Below are 16,696 nucleotides of genomic sequence, written 5' to 3'. Positions count from 1 at the left end.
AATAGAAAGAAGTCTGTCATATATATATATAAACTGAACCACAAAAGAAATGTCACTCACATACTAAATAGAAACCAGTTTATTAACAGACTGCCATAGCATTGATTGAAGAGTGCTAATTAAGAAACTGTTCTTTCCTAATGATAAAACATCATTTCCTGAAACATATTTGACGTCACATGGTGTTATGTGATGACGGAGTGTCCTAGATCCAAAGAGATTAACTCACTATTTTATGTGACCACTGTTAGCATTGATTACCACCAGGTATCTTCTGTACATTGAATGCATCAATCAATTGATGAAGGCCATGGGGATAGCAGCCCACACCTTGTTAAAACTTGCAGTGAGTTGTGCCACAGTTGTCAGCCTTGGATGGATGCTATATAGCCTTCTTTAGGTTTCATCTCACAGGTGCTCTATGGGGTTCAAGTCTGGTCTTGGAGCAGGCTATGGTGGTGTCTGCATGTTGTGCTGTTGGAGGAAGTCTGCTGTCAACTTGGCAGTCTGGACATGGGTGTTGTCATGTTGGAACACGTAATTCCGATGACTAGCAAAGTATGGCACAACATGAGGCCTCAACACTTGGTCAATGTAGTGAGCAGTGGTTATTCCATTGTCTCAACTTTGGTTGATGTTTTGGAAGACCACCAGTCCAAATTTCTGGTTGAGTGCAATCCCACCTTATACCATGATGCTCTATCCTCCCCATGAGTCTCTCTCCACCACACAGCCATTGGCATGACATTCACCCTTTCTTCTCCAAACTTTAGCTCTGCCATCTGCCTCAGAAATGCAATCTTGACTTTCATCAGAGAAGACTATAATCCTCCACTGCTGGTATCATCAGTTCTGACGTTTTTGAGTCCACTGCAGATGTGCCTGTCGATGACAATCTGTGAGGATGGGATCCCTAGCTGGACGTTGACAAGCGGGTTTGTAGTGAGTCCCAATGCTCTACCTAGCTGATTCCATTGCCCTCTGGAATGGGTCCTGCAAGTGCTGTCAGTACAGGTGGTGATCTTGATGTGCCATTGTAACCCTCAGTCGGCCACTGCATGGATGATCATTTGTACTGTTTGTGGCATTGTATCATTCCCTCAGTCGCTCAATTGTCTGAATACTGCAGTTCAAGTCATTAGCAATGACCCATGTACGTTGACCAGCATGGAGACATCCAGTGGCTTGCTCCCTCTGATTTCATGTCAGTCTTAGCATGCTTGCTGCATTTGGGAAACAAATGACGGGGTGGTAAATTTGGGTGCATTTTATACCCATTGAGTCAATGTTTTACACATGTTTTTCATAAAAATGCGTTCATTAGCATTACCATGTTCACGAAAAGTGAGCAAGTTCGAACCCTACATGCAATCCTTGTGTTTTCAAAAGAGAGTGGTGTTGTGGGTCAGTGACATCTTCCTGATGTCAAATTACCTAGAATGTGATAAAATCCATATAACCTCAATACTGTGCAAAACAATCTTTTACATAGCAACATTTCTTTTGTAGTTCAGTTTATATATATATATATATATATATATATATATATATATATATATATATATATATATATATATATAATGATGTCCATCTCTAGTCTTCTATGCACTTGCCTGACAACTGATTTGAAAATAATGAGAAACAAAGATTCTAATCAGGGAGATGGTACATATGTTTAGATAGTTAACAAAATATAAACAACACAACAAACTACCCTTCTTCATGGTAGTTATGGTAAAAACTGCATGCTGGGATCAGGTGCCCTTTTCTCTCTATGCTGTTAGCCATGCCTACAATAGTAATCCCCAACAAATCCTTGGTGCTGTGACACCACTTCCCAGCACAACTCAGATGCAACAGTTTTTGAGCTTTCAAGTCAGTAAAGTGGTCATATCATGTTAGTGGTGGGGAATCACATGGTTGTCTCAGGTCTTACCTAATATGGACTACTCTTTCTACATCACATAGAACTTGTATTTGATGTTTATCATTCACTGTATTGCTGATAGTGGATTCTGCACTAGAGCTTGGTGATGGTCCTCATCAACTTGCTGGGTTTGTTACTGATGATGTTTTGGACTTGCTGGACAAACCCAGCCATCCTGATGACATCTGATTCTTTTCTACTCTAGGCTCAAGGCCTGAAATTTTGGGGAAAGCAGCCAGTTGATTAGATCGAACCCAGTATGCAACTGGTACTTAATTTATCATCCCCGAAAGGATGAAAGGCAAATTCGACCATGGCGGAATTTGAACTCAGAACGTAAAGACAGATGAAATACTGCTAAGCATTTCACCCGGCGTGCTAACATGTCTGCCAGCTGACATATGATTACTAAGAATTTTTTGTCTTGGCCATGGGTAAGCCATCCTTGCCAGAGGTCTTCAGCTCTTTCTTGATCTTTGGCACAAAGGACCTTCGCATGTTCAAAAAGTTGGCAGTCTCTGAATGTATCTGATGTGACAGATAGCTAGAGCTGTAACCTCTGTGTATCTCTTTGCCATATTGGTATATGTCATGGAGAATTACATGAGATTGTCTCTCACTTATGGCCTGTTAAGGTTTGTTTTCAAGCACCTGGTGTAAACGTGGGTGTGAATGTGTGATAAGTTTGTTTCCCAATCACATGGTTTCAACTTCAGTCTCACTGCGAGGTTCCTTGGACAAATGTCTTCTACTTCAGCCTCAGGCTGACTAAAGCTCTGTGAGTTAATTCAGTTGACAAAAACTGTACAGGTGTCTGCTGAATGTGTGTGAGTGTGTATGTGTGTGCTTGTACACCCTTGTCCTGACATCTTGTGATGGTTGTAAACAAACATCACTGTTATGCAAAACATATTTGGCCATGGAAAATATATTTAGTTCCTTACTTGGCAACAGGAAGGGCATCTGGGTATAGAAAAGTTATCTCAACAAATTTCGTCTGACCCATGGAAGCATGAAAATGTGAACATTAAATGATTATGATATATACATATATAAATTACAGTTTTTTTTTTCCATCATCATTTTTCTATTGGATAAGACTTCTTGAGCTATATTCTACAGTACATGGCCTTTCTGATGCCAACCCTTACTTGATTTCAAGTTAGGTATTTTATTTAAGAGCTGTTTGCATATCAAAGATGTTTTGTTTATGGGCATTGTAGACAATGATTATCACTGCCCAAGTGAGGACCAACATACACGGGTACATGCAAACACACTCACAATTTACCTCAGTGGTTTCCACTGACTAAATTTCACTCACAAGACATTGGTTAACCAAAGACCAAAGAAAGCACTTTCTCAAGGTGCTCTTCGTTTAGATCAAACACAAAACCATTTGCTTATGAAGCCATACCTTTTTCTACCTCCTATGCTTATGTGTGTATAAACCCTATTTGTAAATTGAGAGAAAAACACATGGGCTCAATGTGTTATAAAGTAGTACATACATCTAGTAATCATAAGATATGTGGTTCAGTTACCATCAGTGGGTGCATTGTTTTACATACACATTTCCAACTAAAGCAGGTTTTTTTTTTTTATGTAAATTCTGCATTTGTTCTCAGTTGGAAATATTTTATGGTACATCTTTATAACTTTGGAAAGTGCATGACCAAGAAACATTGCCTTTTATTGTTGTGTTTTTTTTTTTTTACAATTCCTAAATTTCCTGCCTATGTAAGATTTATTTTTCTCTGTCTTTTTTTAGTCAATAAATAATGTTCCTCGTAGAATTGGTCGGATGAAGACAGAATTTATAGATGTTGACTTGGTGCGAGGTAAGAGTAATTAAGCACTAAGCGAAATGAATTTTACTGTGTCAGTAGCATAACTCTCTGTAAATGCTTTGGTTATTTTGCGCATGCTACATAGCTGTAATATTAAACAAAGATTTGAAAATTTTGCTTATATCAGATCAGCAAATAAAATCTGTTCTGTATTAAATAGCTTGTCAGTTCTACTGTCTAAACAGCCTAGTTAACTGGGGTGTCGCAGCCCGGCACTGAGAATGCTGCAGTATATTACTGTAGATATATCTCATCTGACTTGAAACTATTTCACTTGTCATTCTTAGATTATCTTAGCCTATTCTGGTTGAATAGTGCTATAGAATATGCCAGAGACTTAATCCCTTACATAAAAAAGAATATGCAGTTTGTGACTGGAATTTTTCTAATGAAAGTGTTAAAAAATATCATAATTGTCTTTACTATTCACCTTATTGCATTGCTGGTGTTTGGAGTACAATAAAGCAGGGTTGCAGAGCATCACTAATTTCTAAAGACTTAAATTGTTTTTTTTTTTTATCTAAGTGATTATATCAATTAAATGTAAATCATTTTTCATCTTTAAATATGAAGTTAATCATCCCTAAAGTCATTTTGTTTAATTTTCTGTTTCATTCAGGCTCTACATTCACTAAAGCTAAGCCCCAAGTTCCTTGGACAAGGATTACTCAACGTGCTGTGTTACGAGTAATGTTTTTCCCACTCTATTACAAATGGTGAGTTTTTTCGGTATCTATTTTCATGACACAAGACACATTTTAGTTTATCATCCTGTTTGGACAAAGTCACCAGCTTCATTATTCTGTATTCAAAGCAATACATGGGTTGGCATGGTACTTTGAACATCTTTAAAATATTCCAAGCTTTTCTTCTTGCCAATTTTATTTTGTTTAAGAGCTGCAGCTGGCCAATTATCAGCTGATGTATCAATGGTTTGTATCTCACGTTGGACCTGCTGTATCTGTCATAAATACACTCAGTGCTGAAATACCTCTCTTCAATTGTTATAATATAGATATCTTCAATATAGCATGGCATACTTCTGTAAATAGTGGGTATATTGTTTAATTGAAGAGTATAGTACTGAGTTGAAATTCTCAGAGTGTAGCTTGGAAAACAAGGCACTCCATCACACTGATTTTTCTTGGGTACATCAAATCAAAACAATCCTCACATTATACCCTACCATCTCAAAATTGGTTAAGGATATCCATTAAGTAATTGACTTACTATGATTGATATAATGCATCATTTTGTTGCTTTTCTGTATGATTAAAACCCTGGTACACTTCAGATTATCTCTTTCAATTATGTTGCGTGTAATCCATTTTCCCCATGGGGTAAACAAAACAGTCTGTAATAAAATCAGAACCAAGAAATGAAGGTTGAGAGTACTCAGGGAAAGAAAATGAAATCTGCTATGGTTAGATTCTTAAAAAAATTAAGGCTTTTGATAAAGTTAGTAGATAGAAAGCCAGAGTTTTCTGATAGATCTAACCTTGGTAGAGAACAATAGTTGATTAATAAAGTTTATATAAGCTTAGTTAATTTTTAATATTATTTTAGCAATATTCATGATAGATCCTGTTGAGGGCTATAGAACAAGTGGCCATCTCAGGATAAACTAAGCTTGTGACTCAAGTAGGAAACTTATTCATGTCACGTATGCAGCCATCATGTTTGTCATGCCAAATGTTTGTAACAGATTTTTTAACATTTTTCTTTTTCAGGTGGATACAGCAAACATCCAGATCCTTTTGGCTTGCAATGCTTGTTTTGTACACATTCCAACTTGTAGCAATAGTACTTTACATCAGTAATGTTGGCGAGTACCTGAAAACTGAGGTAAGAATAGATTGATTTTGGTTTAGTTGTAATAATTGACACAATAAACTTTGAAACAAAATCAAGAAAGAACAACCCTAATAAAAGTATATAAAAGAAAGAAATCAAATATGAGTCTGAATTTTTCTACAGAAGCAGATATCTTACAGTATTATATACTGCAAAATATCTAATTCTGTAGAAAAATTCAGACTATTCATTTCAGCATTCATATCCAAAAATGTGATTGTTGGTCAAACTGAAAGATCATGTTAAGCAAGGATTATTTTTTTATGATTATAGCTTTATTCAGGAATTAGTATATCTTTGTCAATGAATCAATAAGCCCCTTTTATATGAGAGACTCGATTCAACTGAAAGATAATAGAAGAAACTCTTGAGAACTGTAAGGAAATTGTTTTAGATTTATCTTCAGAATATAAGTGTTCCAATAGCATAGGGGTTCCCACTAAGAGCTGGGGTATGAGATGGTATTTCAGGAGTGCAAAAAAGTGGGAAAGTATATATTTTACTAAAGTCATTTTTCAGAATGAAATTGGTAACTAACTCTTAAAAATAACTATTCTTCTATGCACACCAAAAGCTTTGTTATTCTATATATGTAGATTTAACCATTAATGGATTATTATCTAAAAGTGTGTCCTTATTGTATTTGCAATGACAGACTTGTGAAGTGGTTGACATTAGAAAGGTCATCCAACCTCAGAAACTATGCCAAAGCAGACATTAGAGCTTGGAAAAAATCCTTTGGCTTCTCAGTTCTGTCAAACAGTCCAATCCATACCAGTATGGAAAATAAACATTAAAGGATGCTGATGATAATACTTGTATAATTCGGGTTTCAGTATTTTTATCAAGAAGACAAAATCTAGGAATCACCTGAATTCCTTGGAAGATCCGTTAACTGCAATCAGCAAGGAAGTTCCATGTTTTGATAAAGTCTTGAATGAGAATCAGAAACAAAATCACTGATTTCTTTGTTCATAACATTGAGTGATTTAATCATTTATGGTTGTTTTTGTCGTTCAATTTACATAAGCATTTTATGCACTGAGTCTGAAGCAGCTTATTTTTTAGTTCAGTATGTTCACCCACAGTTCTCTGTGGGTGGTTTAATTTTGGAAAAAAAAAAAAAATTGTCATTAGAAAATTAATATTTTTGTTTTGAAATGCAATATTACTTTTGTAAGGGTGCAAAAATTAATCAAACATTTCATAAAGATGCAGACAATATGAAAAGTTGGATACTACTGCTATAAACCAGCAACCTCTTTATATTTAGCCAAACCAAAAATTGGGTGGAAAAAAAAGATGATTCTTTGATGTCTATAATGATAGGAAAATAGATGTTAGGTAGTGCACCTGAACACTATCCAATAAACTCATCATCATCATCAATGCGCCAAGCTGGCAGAGTCATTAGCATGCCAGGCAAAATGCTTAGCAGTACTTCATCTGCTACTACATTCTGAGTTCAAAGTCTGCTGATGAAACTTTGGTTTTCATCCTTTCAGGGTCGTTAAATTAAGTACCAGTGAAATTCTGGGATCGATGTAATCAACTAGTCCCTTACCCCAAAATTTCACGCCTTGTACCTATAATAGAAAGGATTGTTGTTGTTGTTATATAACTGTTAAAAATATCTGATTTCTGAAAATGGCAAGTCTTTAGGGTAAATATTTATTTTAAAGAAATTCTTTTTAATAGAACAGTACATAATGATATATTTTCCATTTTCTGGTGAATAAATGCTTAATTCTAGAACTTTTCAAGCAGTCCTTACTTGTATTATGTGCATTTAAAAAATACTGGAAGGATTTATTGTGCTACTTTAACAAACCCAAATGCTAGTTATTATAAGTTTGAACTTGTGTTTTGAGCATTTTTATTGCTAAAAAAATAGAATGGATCAAGCTGTTTTTAAATGCATTTTTATATAATTTACACATTTTTGCTTAAAAATATACTTATATATATTTGATGAATGTGACATTCAAATTTAAATAACTTTCATTGTTCATGTAGCAATTGTAGTGAAAAATGTCAGAATAGTTTGACTATAGAATTGTTAGAAGGTACCTATTTCAGTATTTGATCTTCTATTTCAGAGTGTAACCATTAGTGAGGTATCATTTCCTGCCTTGTTAATGCTAATTCTGGGTTTAATGCACTCTCAAACAGTCTTAGCTCACTTTTCTCATAAACCTACCAGCAGAGATGGCTTGCTTTTACAAAGGTACGATTTAACTAGCTTTTTTTTTTTTCTTCCTTTGTTTTTTTTCTGTTTTATGTGTTTCTCAGTAGCTGATATAGCTGTAGAATAATTATTCAGTTGTTGATGCATAGCTCTGGTCATCCTTCATCAACCTATGGCCTTTAGGTAGCTTTTTAACAACTGGGTATAGTCTTCAGAGTTAAGTACTGCAGGTATACTATATCTTCAGTTGATCAACAACCTTACTACACACTCTCAAAATGTAGTAACTTACTGGAAGGAGTACAGTAAGTCAATCAGTCGCATATTATGTTCCTTTATACTTGTTGTTAAGCCCTTGAGCAGCCTTAATCAAGCAGACCTGTGATCAATGATGTATCAGCTGCAACCATACCATCTTTTTTTCCCAGTCATAGTGTATCTATCTGCATTCATTCCTTCCTTTAAGATAATAGGGAGCGTGACTTGAGGGAGATTTGACTGATATTTCTTGCAAGTCAAGTGATCATGTGGTTATCACAAGCCCAGGCTATAGGGACTTGTGATAATTACTGCTCTTCTTCACTTATTTCTAAAGGTGTGAATTCCAACAATGTTATTGTGTATTTTCATCATCTGGAATTTCTTTCATATTTGCACATTTTATTGGTTTAAATTGTCATGTTCAATTTGGTCTATTTTGCTTCTATTTTAATATAGAGAGAACAGTAAAAGCTGTCGGAAGAGATCCAGTAAGATTGTTCCAGAAAGGAAACCCAGCTTTGAAACCGCTCACAAATTATCCTATAGCAAAAAATGTGATGGTAGAAAACGGAGGGAATATAATTTGAATTCAAGGAAAAACTCCAACAGTCGGTGGAATAGTCATAGTCAACCAGATGCTGATAGTAATTCTGCTTCTGATGAAGATAAAGAGTGCATGAACCTTAGATTAAGCCAGTGCAGCAGCAGTAGTAGCAGCTGTAAAAGTGAACCTGTCACACATTCTGATTGTCTGCTTCCTAATATCTTAACAAATGACCCTTATGCTAAGAAAAATTCCAACAACAAAGTCCTCACACAGAGGAATGTTGAGGCAGTCAACCGGACTTATGTGGTACTTGGTAACTGTATCTACAGTCGCAAACTGGAAGATGTCAACATACAACAGACCAAGGTTGAAAGCCTACCTTCAATTGATACTGATGTCACCTGTAAAAACAATTCTAGAATGAACAATACTCCTAAAGTAGTGTTTCAACTGAACAAGAACAGACAGTTGCATCGTAGCCGGAGTTTGGATGACTTGCACTCTTCCTCTGATATCATGGATCTCATGAAATCTGAACCAAGTCATAATAAAAAAAGCAATCAACCTGCTGACCATGAGCTGATGCCACGTAAATGTTCTCACTTAACCTGCGATACTAGGACAGGCCTTACAGATACCACCAAACAGGACATTCCGTTCAAGGACAATGTGCAGTGGTCTCTGTATCATTCTGAAGAAGACTGTACTCTTTCATCTAAAATTGCAGGGGATAATATTCAAGCATTGAAAGGTTGTTTAGAAAATGGTGGACTTAGACAGCGCCATGGCAAAAGTAAGCGCAAAAGTCACACAAGGAATGTGAGTCCTCTTTCCTATGCCACACCCCTACTTAAGTCTAGCCTGCCCCCAAGTTCATCTGATGGAGAAACTGTTGAAACACTAGGATATAGAAAGGTAAGAATATATCCCATTGAAGTATGCATGAGTGTGTGTGATATTTTAAAAACATTTAGAAAGGTTTTAGTTGTACCATTTGTAAGTGCAAGTCTATATGTCTGTATGTGTGTTAATGAGACCCTGTTTTTGTGGACCCTGTATTTGTATTGTTATTGTCTAACTGTAGATCAGCTCTAATTAATCAGGCTGAAAATCAGCTGTGACTACAATCCCATTTTATAGGCATATAAACAACTACATTTTCTTATTTTCCTTATTTCTTTTTTAAGATGATTGAGTTTGATTTGATGGAGAGCACTTATGTAGAGAACCTCTCCATATTACCTGTGATTCTACATTCATTTATTTGGATAAGATTGCATGCATATATTTAAGATATAGAATGGTTCTAAGTTGAATTTCATTAGAATCAATTTTTAAAAGCAAAATCAAGCACAGGTAGGGTTGCATGGTTAAGAAATTTTGCTTTGGAATCACATGGTTTGCAGTTCTTTTCTACTGTGTAGATGTTTTTGGTTAATGTCCTTTGTTCCAGCTATGGCTTGACCAATACCTTGTGAGTGAAATTTGGAAGATGGAAACTGGAATAAATCAAATTATTTATTGCTCAACAGACTAGGGAAACTTTTACTTTTCTTGGAAACAGATGAAGGCTGGTGACAGGAGAAGCATCCAGCTGTAGAAAGTTTTGCTTCAACTAAACCTCAACTGACCATTCAAACATGGAGAGTAGATGTTAAAACACACACACACACACATACAGGTATATAATATAGGCTTCAGTACAGTTTTCATGAACCAAATTTCACTTACAAGTTATTGATTGACTTGAAGCTGTAGCAGAAGACAATTGAATAATTTGCCATGTATTTGGATGGTATCTGAAGCCATAGGGTTGCAAAGTGAACATTTTAACCATATGGCCATACCTGCACCTACAAAGCTATGCTAACACATGTGCTACATACTCTAATGTGTCTTACTTGAGAACTGAAGTAAGAAAGGTTGGGTATGGTATTTATTACATCCATTCTTAAAAGATTATAAAATGCACAGTACTTTACTGTCAAGGACTTTAAGAGAGACAGATATAGGTTTCTTATTGCATTCTGTAGGACTGTGGCTGGGTTTCAAAATAACAAGATGCTTATCAATTATTGAGTAGGCCTTATGAACTGTGACTCCCCATAGTTTTTTTCCCCTATATTTACAAGCTGGACATAAACATTGCACTTTGCCAGTAATAAAACATTGACTATCTCTATTTTAGCTAGTAAACTGACACCTTACTGTCTGAGGTGGTTGTGACTTTCAGTAAATCAATAAGACTTGAAAATGATATATACTAGACATATATGAAACTGAAGCTTATCAGTGAAAGCATAAACAAAACTGTGGACAAGATGTTGTTAGAAATACCAGAAACAATAATAAATATTCCAGCTTTGGTGGAAATATTTATGAGGCTAATATAATTTATAAGTTTTAGTGTTCAAACAGGAAACCTTATTTTCAATTCAGTGGACTTTTATTTGAGTGGAGAAAGGTACAGAGAAATGGAATACATATTTGCAAGATATGTACCTCCATAGAACTTGATGTTTTTACACTTTTGTTCTTCTTGCACTCAATGAGATATTTCCTGTAGTATGGCCAACTGATTTTCCATTGAAAATTCTTTCTGTAAGAATTGTTGCTTGCTTGATTTTGAAAGTGTTGAAAGTCTTACAATTCCTGTCTGTGAGTCATGCCCTGTATTCCTGTTCAGGATATTCCTTAATGATCTGTGAAGGAAATTACTATACATTAACTTATCTTACATTTCACTGAAGTTACCTGTTCCGCAGACAAAGATCAGAGAATCCAACACTCAAAAACAATAACATAATATTAGAAGTAGACTCACCCAAGATCTGTTTTCTTAGACTGCTGAACATCTCCAGATTTCTCATTACAAACTGAGCTACATGCAGATCTCCCTGCCACATCCCCTGCAAATAAAAATATATATTTTCCCTTGTGTACCCACATTGTCATGTTCTCAACAGGACTAAATGGTCCTCTCAACCCATGTTGTCTCTGCTTATTTGCTAGTCACTTTACAGAATGTGCTGGGTGCATTTTTAAAGATACCAGTAGCTGTAAGCTTGCTTTGTATCTTGTAAGATTAACAGGTCCTCACTGCTCTATCATATGTTTGCCCATGATGTGTTGCACTTCAATGAAAATCTGAATCTCAACTTGAGTTCCAGAAAGAGTCGGAGTCCTTGATATTTTTAAAATTTATCAATTGGGTAACACAAAGCAGATAAATACAATACATTTCTGTGTCTCTTTCAACTCCAACAAGGAGCTTTTTGTCTAAAGATTTAACCATGAAAACATTAACATACAATACGTATGCAATTATAGTGATGTAACAAGATTAACAGTTACTATGACAACCACTTCTTTATAATCTATTCTATACAATATTGTACACTGCACACCAATACATCATAAAACTAATAATTGAAATTATTTAACAACAGATTTTTTTTGTGTGGTGGAGTATTTTTTTGCTTGCTTTCTATTTATTTTTACAATAATTCAAGATTAAACTATGAATATTTCTTATCGTTGCTATATATTTCTTAGAATTGATTGCTACTTGTAAAATAAAATAGATTTGCCTGTTGCTAATATAGTTTTATTGGGTAGAGATAGATAAAATATTAACAGCTGTGTGATACTGTAATATTTTTTTTATTGTGTATGTGTGAGTTTAATATAGTGTAGCATGAAAATGTGTATTGTTAGTGTTTGGAGTGAGATTTCCAATACTTCTGTCACTCAAGTTGGTGTTAGTTTATGTCTGAAGACCAGAGTTATTTGAATATTCTTACATTTTTATACTAATTGTTTAGATGGTTCTATTCACAATAATTTCATATTAATGTTTGGTAGTGCTTGAAAGATATGGACATTACCTGGAAACAAAATAGCTATCTTCACTTACCTTAGTTTTACTAGCTATAAATCAGTAACATAATTAACAATTTGTCTAGGAAGTTAAACTCTGAAGGATTTGTGCTCTGTTAAACTCTTATGTCTATTAATCCTAATGATCAATAGACATAAACAAAACCACTTTTCAGTTCCTCAGAGTGGTAGTAGAGAGTTACTAAATGTTAGAATTACTCACTAGTTCAAGTTAAACTTCACTCAAGCTGTAGCTGCAGTGTTTGAATGAGAGAGATAAGGGGGAGAGAGTGTGAGAGAGAGAGAGAGAGCGAGTGTGAGAGAAAGAGAGAGAGAGAACTGGACTTGTTTGGATATCTTATATAATATGTAAGTGCTTCAACAATACTGGTGTTTTGTTTTCAACCCGAGTGCTGCCTTATTCATGTATGGTTTCTTATGTTGCAGCCTATGCTCAGCTCTGAGGAGTGGGATGATCGAATGCACTCTGACATTGTGACATCCAGCTTTGAGACCAGTAGCTGTACATCAGAAGCTGAACTTTCCAAAACACATGGCCAGTCCGATGAATTCCAGATTCCTGACTGGAATGTCAATAACCTGAATGTCATAAATCTTCTACAATCAGTATGAGTTAACGAACTTAATTCATTTTCATTCATCTCTCACATCACTTTTCCATGCTTTATCTAATTAAATAACTTTACGTTTTCCCTTTCATGTGAAATCTGTATAACACTATTTTTCATATACTAATTATTAACATTAATGCATCTTCCCACTTGTCTTGCTCTCTCTCTTCTCTCTCTCCCCCTCTCTCTTTCTCTCTCTCTCTCACTAGCTATTTGCCTAACCTATCAATCTATCTATATCTTTATGTAATATATATATAAGATGATTGAAAAGTTCATTTAGTGTTAACTGGCCAACAACTGAGGTCAGTTGAGTTTGTTAATGTGTGTTTTTATCTTCCCATTTCTATTTCTCTCCCACCTCCCTCACCAGAACCTTCACCCACCTCTCTACTCCATTCATTAAACCCTCCTGACCCCAGTTTGCTCGTTGACTGTTATGGCCCAAGGATTTCAGCATAGCTGGTCTAGGCCTTACCATTCATACTGCCAGCATACCGGAACAGTTGAACTAGATATATCCAGACAATTGAACAGGATTTATATTGTGCCATTCTTAGGATTATGAAAATTCTCATATCTTGACAACGAAAATTTATATGTCAGTAATTTATATATATATCATACTTAATTTCAGATATTTATCAGTCAATTGCCTTATAAATATTGTAAATGCTGTCTCTATAACAGGTTGAAATTTTGTTTCATTTATTATCTCTCAATTAAGGTGGTAAAATAGCAGAATCATTAGCACACTGAGCTTGGCAGTATTTCATCTGTCTTTACATTCTACGTTCAAATTCTGCTAAAGTCAGCTTTGCCTTTCATCCTTTCAGGGTCAATGAAATAAGTATCAGTTATTTGCTGGGGTTGATGTAATCGACTAGCTTCCACTCCAAAATTTCAGGCCTTGTGCGTTTAGTAGAAAGGCTTGTTTATCTGTTATTTGTCTTATGAGTGATATATATGTTGTGTGGATGATAGCTTGCCTTTGATTTCATTCAACAATTAAACTTTTACATATGCAGACTGTAGTAGAATAGTATTATGCTATAGAATAATATCACTGAATACTTACTAAAGGTGCTTATTCAGTGATTTAAACAGTAATATCCTGAATAAATCCCCTTTTTTTTTTTACCTTATACAGTTGCATTCCTTCCTCGGGAAAATCTTGGTATAATCTGGCATCATATTCAGTTGCTTTTAGCTTAGCATCACAGAATTTGGTAATATGTGTTTAAAGGCTGCCCTTGACATATATTAAAATTCATTACTTCAACTGATGAATCCTAACAAGGTTGTGTTCTTTTGTTTGGTTGTACTCTTTTTTTATAAGTTGAAAAAAAAATGTTCATTTATTATTATTCTTTAAATCTTTCATCACTTCAGAAATCCGTAGCCAATTAGTCTAATCATAACTAGAAATTTTGTAAATATATTTACCAAATCTTAATTTATAGAGACATTCCTATAAGCAACTGTTGTCTTTAACAAAAATATGCAGAGAAAAGAATAAAAGTTTTCTTTCTTTTCTATTAAGATCTAGTTGTGTTGGCTTTTATCTTGAAACTCCATCTAGAACCACTCATGAGAGTTGAGTCATTGAATGATCCTCTATATTGTTGCTTAACATGCTAAAAATTGCAGCCAAATCTCCTTCAAATCATACCTCATCATCTTGAAAAGAAAATTATTATGTTCTAGATACACTATTCATGAAAAAATGGAAATCTGAGTATGTTTTCATCCTTTAGTATTTAAACTGGCCACATTCTGCCCAAAAATTCTGTCAGTTAAAACTAGTCAGATCTGACCTCTCACACCTTTTCTACGTCTTTCTAAAAATAAAAAATCACATCATAAAAATATTGAAGCTACAAAATAGTGCAGGATTAATGTCAGTAAATAAGCATTACATTTGACAATAATCTGGATACTAAAAGGGTTGATCAGAGCTAACTCTGACTAAACAGTAACAGAAACTCTTGGTAAGTAAGATAAATAAGTAAAGTACCATTTGCTATTATTTTCAGCTCGTCATCACTGAGACAAGTAGACAATGATAGGGCTTCAATCAATTTTTAACTTGCTTGATTGCAGTTATCAAATTGTGTTTAAATTGTATCTGAACAGAGTAAGATTGAATCATGTTTGTTCTTCATCTGCTTCAAACAGAAGATAGAGATTGCTAATGGGAATTGCGATCAGTCTGGGACAGTTTTGCAGTTTGACACCCAGATCTAACCATGAAGATATTATGTGATAACTGTCTAATCACGGTTTTCTCTTAAGAAACTAAATCTTACACAAACTGAACCAAGCCATTAGTATTGTATATGTTTAATGCAGTAGAAGTTTCAGATACAGATAGTAATTTTGAAAAGAATCTGTTAAAACATCAATAAAGTTTACTCTAAAAGATAAATTAGTTTATGTTGATATGATTCTCTATCAAGGAGTTATAATTGTACCAATTGCTTATATGTGAGTTGATACAAGCTACCAGTGTATGGGTTGTGAATTTAAATCAATCACAGTTATGCATTTGGAGAGAGACCTTAATTTCATTTGCTTCAGTTCCTCTAGATCTTTTAGGACTGTCATCTGGGATACATATTTTCCTTAAGATTTCTCTCTTAACTACTTAATGCAATGAAACTGGCATTCAGGGTCACTCCTATTATTCTTGTTGTATCCCTCAGCTGAAAGCATAAAACCTTGAGTGATCTCTCTCAAAGCCTGGTTCCATCCATCACTCAAGAAGCTGGGTTGCTGTTACACCATCAAGAATATGTATCTAATTTTGTGTGTGTATGTGTGGAATGATTTGGCTCATGGTGCTCTTGTTGAACCCTTTGAGAAGTTTGAGAACATAGAACAAAGCTATGAAGGAGAGGGAGAAGAAAGAGAGAGAGTTAGATGCGGACATGTAACAGAAAGGGAATGTCTGAAGACAGGTATAATATTGTTCTGATTGAATCTTGTATGAAGTCTTATAAGCTCAAATATACAAGAGTATATATTACATGGGTATAATGCCCTATGGTAGAAAAGCTATAGGAAGAGCCTTAGAGATCTAATTAAAGAAGTTCCTATCAATCTGAAAATGAAACCAGATCAGTAGAGTAGTTTATTAAGTATTTGCTACATACATTGGATACTGCTGTAAAGCTAGAAATTTTCATTTAACCATTGTAGGGATATTGTAGGAGACTAGAGACAATATTTAATGTCATCCATTGGCTCTAAAGCTTTTAAAGTGGATGAATTAAGTTTCAGCAGTATGTATTCTAGTACTGTACTGATGAACCATACCATCTACAAAACTTGGTATAATGCCTGGTCTAAAGAAATTAATATTATTGATTTGGTATCTGATATAATGTAAGCTTGATTGACAACTATCCATAGAGCTTTATTGTCTGCATGAGCTTCAGTTAGATAGGCAAATGTATTCTACTCTCAGAAGGATGTCCTTAAGAGTCACTAATTCACTTCAGTTCTATGGCACAAAAGAAATGATTGATAAATATATTTTGGCTAGAATGTCAGTCT

General features: G+C 34.8%; 1 protein-coding gene across 8 annotated transcripts in view; it reads left to right on the top strand.

The window, feature by feature from the left end:
* Window positions 1–16,696, top strand: part of LOC115209839 (putative homeodomain transcription factor 2) — an 89,015-nt gene that overhangs the window by 56,657 nt on the left and 15,662 nt on the right. For 6 of the 8 annotated variants that reach the window (XM_029778404.2, XM_029778405.2, XM_036501374.1 and 3 more), the window contains 6 exons: window positions 3,699–3,768; window positions 4,397–4,493; window positions 5,508–5,622; window positions 7,731–7,858; window positions 8,537–9,542; window positions 12,954–13,133. In XM_029778404.2, the coding sequence (XP_029634264.1) occupies window positions 3,699–3,768; window positions 4,397–4,493; window positions 5,508–5,622; window positions 7,731–7,858; window positions 8,537–9,542; window positions 12,954–13,133 (1,596 nt within the window). The remainder of the gene's footprint in view (window positions 1–3,698; window positions 3,769–4,396; window positions 4,494–5,507; window positions 5,623–7,730; window positions 7,859–8,536; window positions 9,543–12,953; window positions 13,134–16,696) is intronic. The other 2 variants (XM_036501377.1, XM_029778407.2) reach the window with 2 other exon arrangements.

Source organism: Octopus sinensis, linkage group LG3 (genome assembly GCF_006345805.1).
Source record: "Octopus sinensis linkage group LG3, ASM634580v1, whole genome shotgun sequence".
Lineage (NCBI taxonomy): Eukaryota > Metazoa > Mollusca > Cephalopoda > Octopoda > Octopodidae > Octopus > Octopus sinensis.
The sequence above is the reverse complement of the archived record's forward strand: the minus strand, read 5'-3'. Positions and strand labels throughout refer to the sequence as shown.